The 11,551-nt window shown below is 36.8% G+C and overlaps 1 protein-coding gene across 2 annotated transcripts; it reads left to right on the forward strand.

Annotated features, from left to right (window-relative positions):
• Positions 1–1,720: 1,720 nt before the first annotated feature.
• Positions 1,721–9,697, forward strand: LOC106700661 (apolipoprotein R). Of its 2 annotated transcripts, XM_014476971.2 has the most exons (4): positions 1,728–2,020; positions 7,064–7,234; positions 8,019–8,194; positions 8,754–9,697. In XM_014476971.2, exons 1-4 carry the CDS (start codon positions 1,936–1,938, stop codon positions 8,907–8,909), a joined length of 588 nt encoding a protein of 195 aa, XP_014332457.1. In that variant the 5' UTR covers positions 1,728–1,935; the 3' UTR covers positions 8,910–9,697. The 2 variants fall into 2 exon arrangements, with proteins under 2 accessions (XP_070240720.1, XP_014332457.1); XM_070384619.1 differs by lacking the exon at positions 7,064–7,234 and having other exon boundaries at positions 1,721–2,020.
• The last annotated feature ends 1,854 nt before the right edge of the window (positions 9,698–11,551 follow it).

An 11,551-nucleotide genomic window follows, 5' to 3' on the forward strand; every position in this document is an offset into this window, starting at 1 on the left:
CCATCTTATCTTCTGAAATCCCCTTCTCTTCCCGCCTTCAATCTTTCCCAGTATCAGGGTCTTTTAAAATGAGTCAGTTCTTCACATCAGGTGGCCAAAGTATTGGAGTTTCAGCTTCAACATCAGTCCTTCCAATGAATATTCAGGACTGATTTCCTTTAGGATGGACAGGTTGGATCTCCTTGCTGTCCAAGGGACTCTCAAGAGTCTTCTCCAACACCACAGTTCAAAAACATCAATTCTTCAGCACTCAGCTTTCTTTATAGTTCAACTCTGACATCCATATATGACTACTGGAAAAACCATAGCTTTGACTAGACTGACCTTTATTGGCAAAGTAATGTCTCTGCTTTTTAATATGTTGTCTAGGTTGGTCACAACTTTTCTTCCAAGGAGCAATTGTCTTTTAATTTCATGGCTGCAGTCACCATCTGAAGTGATTTTAGACCCCCCCCAAAATTAAGTCTGTCACTGTTTCCCCATCTATTTGCTATGAAGTTATGGTGCCAGGTACCATGATCTTAGTTTTCTGAATGTTGAGTTTTAAGCCAATTTTTTCACTCTCCTCTTTCACTTTCATCAACAGGTGCTTTATTTCTTCTTTGCTTTTTTCCATAGGGGTGGTGTCATCTGCATATCTGGAGTTATTGATATTTCTCCCGGCAATCTCGATTCCAGCTTGTTCTTAATCCAGCTCAGCATTTCTCAGGATGTACTCTGCATATAAGTTAAATAAGCAGGGTGACAATATACAGCCTTGATGTACTCCTTTTCCTATTTGGAACCAGTCTGTTGTTCCATGTCCAGTTCTAACTGTTGCTTCCTGACCTGCAAACATATTTCTCAGGAGGCAGGTCAGATGGTCTGGTATTCCCAGCTCTTTAAGAATGTTCCAGAGTTTGTTGTGGTCTACACAGTCAAAGGCTTTGGCATAGTCAATAAAGAGGAAGTAGATGTTTTTCTGGAACTCTCTTGCTTTTTTGATGATCCAACACATGTTGGCAATTTGATCTCTGGTTCCTCTGCATTTTCTAAATCCAGCTTGAACATCTGGAAGTTCACAGTTCATGTACTGTCGAAGCCTGGCTTGGAGAATTTTGAGCATTGCTTTGCTAGTGCGTGAGATGACTGCAATTGTGTGGTAGTTTGAGCATTTTTTGGCATTGCCTTTCTTTGGAAGAGTTGTATTTTCAGGCCCATTTATATTCCTGAGTCTTTTCATGCTTGTCTTTCCCCACTGGGCTTTAGAACTTCAGGAAGGAAACAACTTTCTCCAACAGGTTCTGTTTTTTAAAATTTCATCCTGCTGTTGGCAGTCCAAACTAATACTCAAAGTCACAACTTTTCCTAATAGTTAGTGCTTTTCAGAAATGGCTTCCTCTCACACTAGTATCCAAGCTCCACTGGACTTAATGCTCAGCTTGAGCTAACTCAAGTTTTGTTTTGAGAGTTGTGGAGACTTCCACTCTGAACCAAAGTGCTTTTTAAAAAAAAATCCCTATTTATCTTGTCACTCAGAAATTAATCATTTACATTTCAAAACAGCAATTTCCAGTCCTAGCACACACACACACAAAGACTGGGGTTACGGTTTCTAAATACTCTCAGAGTTCTAAATACTCTCAAAAGTCCCACTTGCTCGTGGCATCAGATCTTGATGATAATATTGAGGTTTCTAGTGCCCTTTGACTCAGTTGATTGCAAAAGTCCTAATTCTGCCCTGTTCCACCCAGTTTCTTCCTAACTGAGGAGGAAGAAGCTCTCAGTTCAGAGTTTTGACCTGTATTTTTTTTTTACGCTGGGCTTTTGCTGACTATTGTGCAGCTGAATTCATTTGGAGAGTGCTGCTGCTAGTTCACTCTCTTCCTTCCAGATATTTTCAGGTGCAACCTGTGATCTTTGAGCTTCCGTTGGTCACAATTGTCAACACTTACCATGAAGCCTGTGTCAGGGAGAAAGTCCCCAGTTCTGTACCTCCTTGGGATTCTGACTGTGCTCCTCTGCCCTGACGGCTTACAAGGTGAGTAAAATCGTTGCGGATTCTCAGGTCCCAGAAAAGCAATTAGAAAAGTATTCAATTAATAGCAAGAAGGTAGTTAAACCAATCAATTGCAAATATATTCATTCCATATTAGGAATTTTAAAATTATGATCAAATTGAAATGTTTTATATTACTTTGTGGGAGGTATAATAACTTGTTTTACTAATGTCAATTTCAGTTAACAAATTGCTTTACCAATGTTATAATAAATTGTTTATTAACTTCTATTTTATTAATGGAACAACTGAATTCCCAAATATTTTCAGAATGTTTTTTTAGTACTTTTATATTTATATTATTATCATTATTAGAGAAACAGTTATTTTGTATGAATTCCTGGGGGTCTGCTCTAGTAAACAGATAATGAATTGTGGGAATGAAATGAACAGCATGGGGAACATGGTCAACAGTATTGTAATAGGCTTGTATGATGACAGATAGTAACTAGATTATCGTGGTGAGCATTTATAAAGGGCTTCCCTGGTGGTTCAGATGGTTAAGAATCTACCTGCAGTGCAGAAGATGCAGGTTGCATCCCTGGGTCAGGAATATCCCCTGGAGAAGGAAATGGCAACCTACTCCAGTATTCTTGCCTGGGAAATCTCATGGACAGAGGAGCCTAGTGAACTACAGTCCATGGAGTGACAAAGAGTTGGACATGACTGAGCAATAGAACATGCATGCATTTTATAAGGTAAATAAATGTGTTGTACACCTAGATTGAACATAATGTTGAGTTCAATTACATTTCAGTTAAAAAAAAGAATAAACTGCAAATAACATTACTTTCATAATGATACATAAATATGAACTCACAAATGCTTGTAATTTCTTAATTTTTCAATTAGTTTATTACACTCAGAGATAATTTTTGTTTCTAATCCATTGACGTGTTATTACCTTCTCTTAAGCAAAATTGAAATTGTAACTGTTACCACTAATTCTGAGAAAATGAACTAGAATCTTAAGTCATATGTAAAAAAGCTCTCTGTAAATGACATTTTATATATGTAAAGTTTAATTTTTTGCAGTTTGGTAATATTTATAAATTAATCAGCATTGAGAAGATTTGATAATACCTGTAGGACTCTATGGAGAAATGTGACTAGAGCATTTAGTTGTGCTTTATATAAATGAAATCTGTGCATTAAAGGTGATTTTTTAAATCAGAAAATGTGATTTCTGTTTTTCCTATTGATAACTTAAAATATGTACAAAGCTTCAAATACTTATTACTCAGATCCAACAATTATCAACTCATGACCATTCTTGTTTTAACCATATCCACATCCATTTTTCCCAGTCTAAGTTATTTAGAAGGAAATCTTGGATATTACTTCTGAATATTTTAGCATATATCTCTAAAAGATAGGCATTCTTTCTTAAAAGCTATGACAAACCATTATCATATGTAAAATTAAGTAATGATTACATAATATCAAGTATCTAGGTTTCAAATTTTCCTGATTGTCTTATTTATAAATGTTTTTGTAACTTTATTTATTCAAATTAGAATCCAAGTAAGGTCTACACATCACAGTTGATTCATATGCCTCTTGAGTTTCTTTTAATGTATAGATCCTTTTCTTTTTCTTATATGATTTTTCTTTTGTCTAATTTAATTTCTAAAGAGGATATGGTGGTATCATTATTTTGGAGGCTTCTTCTGCAAAAAAGATGAAAATAATTGAGAGAAGGCTAAAAAAGTCAATATAGAATTATAAACTTCTTCAAGTGTTTGGCTAGGAATTGGACCTGATGATTTTTTAACTTATTTAGCAAGTAATAGATTCTCTTTTGTGTATATATGTGTGTATGTGTGTGTGTGTGTGTGTGTGTGTGTGTGTGGTGTATTTATTCTACCAACCTTCCACGTTCATCTTTGAATTTCTATTTCCATTGGGTAAGTCAGTAAAGAAAGGCCATATATCATTGGTCAAGAAGTCCTGTGAGCTATTAATTTATCTTTTGAATAAATTCCTTCTTTTTCATTTCCTTAATTCCTCCATTGTTTATGGAATTATGCCTTTAACCCAGCCTATTGTTTAAAACCTGTCATAATCTGATCCCAGTTTCATAGCCTACCTCTCACACTTCTCCCCTATGTGATTCTCTAGTCAAACTAGCCTATTAACCAACCATAAATATTCCCATGTGATTTGCTCCCTCTCATTCTTGCTAACATAATTCCCCCTCAATATAAAATGCCTCATCAATGCAGCTAACTATCCAATACCAAGTCCTGCCCCTAGGAGGCATTTTCCTGGCATATTTACGCATGGGATTTCTCTTCCTCTTCTTATAATACATATTTTCTGCTTTCTTTTGACAAATACCATAGTCTGCCTGCTATTTTGACTTAACTATTTATATGCCATCCTCACTATTTTAACGAGGCTCCAATGTGACCCTTAATATTCTCCATGGAGTTTAGTGCAACAATCTTATGTCTATTGTGTTACTAAAAATTTATTTCACGTAAGCCTCAGGAAGGGTTATACTTGAGCTCTAGACTTCCTGTATAGGTAACATCACCTTCTCACAAATATCTGTTTGGGAACTGCCCCTTTCAGAGGAACATTCTAAGTGTCTGTGGTATGGAGAGTTATGAAATGTGCTCCCTGCCCTCAAGATGCAAAAGGAGAATAAAGATCTGTTTGTCTACTTATCTATCTGTCAGCACAGATATACACACACACATACCCCACAACATAACTGCCAAACCAGTGAGACAAAAATAGAATGTCTTTAACAGATTTGAAGACTTGTACTTCACTCATTGTGTGATTTATTTGCTTAGTCTTTCTATTTATACTTTATTGATTAGTCTGTTTCTTCATCTGTAAATGAGGATGACAATGACACTCAAGTAAGGTTTTTATGTTTTTGTTTTTTAAAATTAAATGAAATGTTGTAAGTGAAGTGCTTAACACGGTGCTTAGGACATAGATAGATACACCTGTTATTGCTAACAAGAAATGTAGTTCAGAGAAACCAAATATTGTTGTGTGCCAGAGTTGGTCAGGTGCATTCACAAATGTGATAATGTGATTTGAAAGAAAAAAAAATTTTTTTGGTCATTTGGTCATTCAGAAAATGTGTATTTGGTCTTTGTCCAAGGTTCCTGGCTCACAGCTCCCAAAACTCTGATAATATCCTAAGTAAAGATGATGAGAAAGGTGTCTAATGAACTAACTTCAGAACCCCAACTAAAGAAGGGTGCTCAAGTCGCTTCAGTCATGTTTGACTCTTTGGACTATAGCTCGCAAGGCTCCTCTTTACCTGGGTTTCTCCAGGCAGGAATACTGGAGTAGGTTGCCATGCTCTCCTCCAGGGGATCTTCCCAACCCAGGGATTGAACCCAAATCTCCTGTGTCTCCTGCATAGCAAGCGGATTCTTGACTGCTGAACCATGAGTAAGCCCAAAGATGGACAGTGGTTGCTAATCATGATTAGAGGGTTGGAATTATCAGTCTTACCCTCTGCCTCTGGTGAGGAGGCAGGGGTTGGAGGTTGAATCAATTGCTAATGACCAATGTTTTTATTAGCCGTATCTATGTGATAAAGCCTCCATAAAACCCCCAAAAGATGGGACTTAGAGAGCTTCTGGTTGGTGAATATGTAGAGGTGCAGGAAAACTGGCATTTCTGGAGATGGCATGGAAGCTCTGTGCCCCTTTCACACACTTTGCCCTTTGCATCTCTTCCGTATGGCTGTTCCTGAGTTATATCCTTTTACAATAAATCTGGTAAGTTAAATATTTCTCTGATTTCTGTGAGGTGCTCTAGAAAATTCACTGAACCCAGGTTTACTCTATAACTTTAATCTTTTATTTATAGAAGACACAAAATTATGAAAGCTTTCCAAGTCCTGATAAACCTAACATCTGTTTCTTAAAATTATGTGTATTTGCCAATATTTTAAAATTATTAACTAAATCCTCCAAGGCTATGTGAAATTTGATATAATGTCTTTGTATGGGTTAATTCTTATTTCATTATTGAAGTAATTTCAGAAAACATTTTCTAATATTCTCTTCTATAAAAGATGCAAAACCACAGAATATTCTTGGGATTGATGGGTACGGAAGTGATATGGTATTCTGGATTTGCACAGTCCCTACAAGTTTTCACAGAACAATGTCTCTTGATCACGAATGTTTCTTTAGTAACTTTAAAAAAAAAAAAAAAGACTGACTCTAAGCTTTAATTACTGGAAGTCTTCCACTGTCCTCAAGTAGCCCATTCTCTCTGCTGAGGGCAGTGTATTGCCAAGACCATGGTCTGCGTGGAGCAGAACTGCCCTGACTCAGTCCCTCCCTTGTGTGACCTTGGGAAAGTTACTGTACTTCTCTGTGTTTCCTCATCTATGAAATGAAAATAATAATAATAATGCATACCTCATAGGGTTGTTTGGGAGAATTAAATGAGTTAATATTTGTTAAATGCTTTAAGTACTGCCTGACATTTTATGGTAAATGCTTATACTCATATTTTGCTAAATATTTAAACTTATTGAAAAAAGAAAACAGTTGTATACAAGGTGAGGATCAGTTCTCTTTCCCTCAGATAACCTTATACATACCTCCTTTCCTTAATTTCCGGCCACATAGTAATAGAGGAGCACAGTCCTTCTTTGGTGCTTCCTTCATAGCTCAGTTGGTAAAGAATCTGCCTGCAATGCTGGAGACCCGGGTTCGATCCTTGGGTTGGGAAGATCCCCTGGAGAAGGAAATGGAAACCCACTCAGTATTCTTGCCTGGAGAATCCCATGGACAGAGAAGCCTGGCAGGCTACAGTCCCTGAAGTCACAAGAGTTGGACACGACTTAGTCACTAAACCACCACCACCACATTTCTTCTTTGTGAATAATTCCAATTATCTTATGGGCAATGAAATTTATTGGGAAGGATAAAAGTCTTTCAATCGATCACTTTAGTTGAATGCTGCTTTGTTTAATGTGCTGCTTTGTTTAAACAACAATAACAACAAAAACCTCTTCTCTCTCTTTCACCATTGAAGGTTGTAGTCCACCACCTGAAGTTAAACATGGACACTTTATGTATATTCAAAGAGAAATATTGGGAACTGATGTGGTTGAGTATGAATGTCAGGAAGGATATACTCTAGTTGGAGAGGCTAGAATCTCCTGCAGATTTCTCGGGTGGTCATCACCGGCTCCTCAGTGTAAAGGTAATCTAGGTTCTCTGGAGGCAGAATAGCACTAAGAGATAGAGCTACTATGGAGTAATTCAGAAGTGACTCTGAGAGAACGCGTCCTCCCAGCCAGAGGTAGAGTTGTCATGAGCATGTGCTTGAGCCTGAGTGAGGTCCACTGTGGTTTAATTCCCACATATCCAATAAATGGCACCTCAAATTCTTATAGAGGCCAGAACCTTTCATGGGAGAGTTGACTGATAGGGTTGACCTCCTTATTGGGTAAGTGGCTATTATGGCACAATAAGGAAAATGTTCCTAAAGGTTATTTAAATCATTTCACTCATAATAACTCCAGGAGCTGAGTTACTGGCGCTATTTTTTTTTTTTTTTTTTTACACAAGATGAAACTGAGGCAAGAAGAGAGGTCCCATAGGGCAGAAGTTAACAGCTCAGAACAGCCCCTAGGCTCTCACTTTTGCTTTGCAGCTGCAATTATGTGATGTGGGGCAAGGCATTTAACTTCCCTGTGTCTCAGTTGCCTCATCTCTAAGGTGGAGATAACCATAGGGCCTCCCTCACAGAGTTGCTGAAAGCTTACTTTAAATGATGTACATATTGTGTTTGCACACAGGTGATTCCAGCCAGAGCTCCATAAATACTTGCCAGTATTGGTAGTAGTAATAGTAGTGTATCAGTAGCATAGAAAAGAAAGGTAGAATTCAGCAATATTTTTATCCTTTTTAAATGCTATTATTAGTGTTAAAATGTGTTGTATCTGAGATATTCACAATGCTAAGAAAATGTGTCTTGATTACAGCTCTATGCCAAAAACCAGAAATATCAAATGGAAAGCTGTCTGTGGAGAAGGATCAATATGTCAGCCCTGAAACTGTCACCGTCAGGTGTGACCCTGGCTATAGGATGGTTGGTTCCCAGAACATCCTTTGCTCAGAGAACAAATTCTGGAGTCCGGATGTGCCCAAGTGTGAGAAGGTGAGTAACAGCCAATGAATTTTATGTCATATGACACCTCAAAATTAATTAAAGGGAAATGGGATGGTTCATAAAATAGAAAAAGAAATAATATGTCTTAAAGGTCTATTTCAGTTGAGGGGGGTGAATTTATGAGGTGTCTATTGGCTTTTTCCACCTTACAGTAGGTCATCTCAGGTGTGTGAACAAAAGAGTCTTATTGACCAGATATCTAGTCTTTAGTATTTCCTCCAATAAATTATGTGGTTTTGCTCCATTTCTGGTTGGTCAGCAGAACTGATGTGCTAGTTGTTTTTGGGGGGGATTTTCTTCCTGCTTATACTTCCTCTGTGTTTGGCACTGATGCTGATTATTATTTGAGAACAAACACAGACTGAGCTCTCAGGAAAATATTTTTCTAGGATCCAAAATATTTTTCTGGAGTTTCCTACCCATCATCAGTCCTGGGGTAGTTCTTCATTTTCCAGTCTTTCTTATGTCATAAGACTTCCTGAAGAAGCTCACCCTTTACAAGGATGAGGAAACTTTCTGAAATCATTCTTTTTGTTTCCTCTTTCAGGTATCTGCTGAAGTTTGTGAGGCAGTCTTTAAAGGCCAAAAACTCCTAAAGTGTCTCCCGAATGCCATGGAAGCAAAGGTGGCCCTGGAGTTACATAAATTGTCTCTGGAGATTGAAAAACTGGAGCAAGAAAAACGCAAATTGGAAATTGCTTGAGGCTTTCTCTTGGATACATTCTCAGGAAAGAAGTTGCAGTATCAGTATGCTTCACTGTGCAGGAGAGTTCTTGCCACACTCACACAAAATACAGGATGCTTGGGGCTGGTGCACTGGGATGACCCAGAGGGATGGTATGGGGAGGGAGGTGGGAGGGGGTTCAGGATTGGGAACATGTGTACACCCGTGGCGGATTCATGTTGATGTATGGCAAAATCAATACAATATTGTAACGTAATTAGCCTCTAATTAAAATAAATAAATTTAAAAAATACAGTATTTTTTACCTTACTAACTTCTACAGTTGTGACTTTCTTATTCTTTGATTAGCTGTAGGATCTATAGTGATGCTTATTCCTGATGCTGATAATTCATATCTTCTCTCTTTTTGCTTCCTGACCAGTCTGCCTTGGATTTATCAATTTTATTGATACATGTTTTATGGCTTAGAATGTGGCACTTGTTCAATATTCCATGTATTCTTGTAAAGACTGTGTGTTTTGCTGCTGAGTGGTACTCCCTATAAATGTCAATTAGGTAAAGTTGGTTGCTAATATGGTTCCAGTCTTCTCTACCCTGGCTGATTTTCAGTCTATTTGTTCTATCAATGATTGGAAGAAGGGGTATCAAAATTCTCTTTGTAGGTTTGTCTATTATTTCCTCTAGCTTTTAGTTTTTGCTTCCTATACTTTAAAGTACTATTATTAGGGGCATAAATGTTTAGAATTTGTATCTTCTTGATAACTGACCCTTTTTTATTATGTAATAAACTTCTTTATCTTTCAGAATGTTTTTTTGTTCTCAAATATATTCAAACATATTTGGTTGATATTAATATAACCCATTATCTTTTATTTTTCTGTAAATTTCTAGAATAAATTCTGAGAGCCAAAATGTATAAATTTCAGTAGCTACATTTAAAAAGTAAAATTAAATATTTGAAATTAGTTTCAATAATGTATTTTATTTAGAGTCATTTTGATATGTAATCAATGTGAAAGTTATTAGCATTGTATTTAACATTCTTTTCTTCATACTAAATCCTAAAAATGCAGTATATATATATATAAGTGTATATATATATATATATATATATATGTGTGTATATATATATATATATATATACACACACTTAAATGCAGTATATATAATGTATATATATACTTATATATGCAGTATAATAAGTATATATATATTTAAAATATATATATACACACTGTATTTAAGTATAGATATATTTAAATTAAAGCACATCTAAATTTGAACTAGCCATATTTGAAATACTCAGTAACCACATGTGGCTAATAACTGTATTAAACAAAGTGATTCCAGATTTTCCACAATGTGTATGTTAACAAGTATTAGTATACCTTGCAATCTGGAAGCTGTAAAGAAGAAAAGTGCAGAGAACGAAGTGCCAGGTACAAGACATGAGGATGTTTCTCTATGGATAAATTATGCAACATTATAGAAATGCTAGTACTTGAAGTTAAGGAGTAACTGAAATTAAAAGAATTCAATATGCTAACTGCTGCAGCTCTTAAAAATTCACATAGTAATGGTATGCTACTCAAACTTTAACTATTGAGTTCCTGATTTGGAAACCATTTATATAGTTGTTTACGAAAATGATAGTCTTTTATCCCAAGCCATACAGAATGGCGCTTTGTGCTATAGACACTAGTGCAGATTTGGGGAGCTAGAGATGGTATAGGACATATCCCAGGCTTCTGAAGGGTCCCGTGGGAGTGGAATGAGTACACTAAGTGGATAGGAAGGAAGGAAAGCCTGAGGAAGCCTGAGGCTTTGAAAAGGAAGCCTGAGGCCTGGGTTGGAGACTGCCCTTTTATGGCAGATGGCAAAAAATGGCCACAGATGCTTCCTGTCCTTGTATCTACATCTTTAAGAATCCCTCCAATTTGAGGTAGAAGCTTTCTTCATCCTTTGAGTTTGGGCTACTTTGTCATTTGCTTTGGCCAATGGGACAAAAGTAACAAATATGATATAAGCAGAACCTTGCAAATCACTTTGTGCATTAGGGTTCCCCTTGTTGCTGCTCTTGAAATCCTATGTCCACCATCATGTGAATAAGTCTAGGCTATCTTGCTGGCTGATGAAAAAGATATATGCCCCTTCTTTGTCTCAGCTGATAGCAGATATGTGAGGCCATGGAAACTAGCCAGTCTCCAGTCAACTCGCCGACAGACTACAGGCACCTAAGCTAGGCAAACTGAGACAAGCTGAGCTTGAACCATATCAGAAAGACTTCCCAGAAGAATCCTTGTTTATAAGTAATTGCTTTAGGTAACTACATTTTGGAACTGTTTTGAAGCAAAAGCCAGTCAAAAAGCTCCTTTAATTTGCTTGCAGTTTGTAAAACTATGCCACAGAAAGGATTAAAGTTATTGGCGGTCATGCCAAGTTATCCACACCAAGCATCTTGCAGGCAGGGCTTATTATACATGGGACAGATTTAGCTTACAAAGGACTGATTTAGATTTTTAAACATGAGATAATTCCTTTTTTGTTATTTTTTTGAGGTGAACATTGTTCTGGCTTTTGTGGTAAAGGCAACCTTGGAGGAAGAGACTGAGGTGTTCACCCAAAGCATTCTTTCCAACACATGAGAGTAAACCCTGACT

Source organism: Bos mutus, chromosome 16 (genome assembly GCF_027580195.1).
Source record: "Bos mutus isolate GX-2022 chromosome 16, NWIPB_WYAK_1.1, whole genome shotgun sequence".
In the NCBI taxonomy this organism is placed as follows: Eukaryota; Metazoa; Chordata; class Mammalia; order Artiodactyla; family Bovidae; genus Bos; species Bos mutus.

Coding starts and splice junctions, on each gene's coding strand:
- LOC106700661 (XM_014476971.2), top strand. CDS start 1,936: ATGAAGCCTGTGTCAGGGAGAAAGTCCCCAGTTCTGTACCTCCTTGGG. Junction 2,021..7,063: donor CTGCCCTGACGGCTTACAAG/GTGAGTAAAATC, acceptor TCACCATTGAAG/GTTGTAGTCCACCACCTGAA. Junction 8,195..8,753: donor ATGTGCCCAAGTGTGAGAAG/GTGAGTAACAGC, acceptor TTCCTCTTTCAG/GTATCTGCTGAAGTTTGTGA.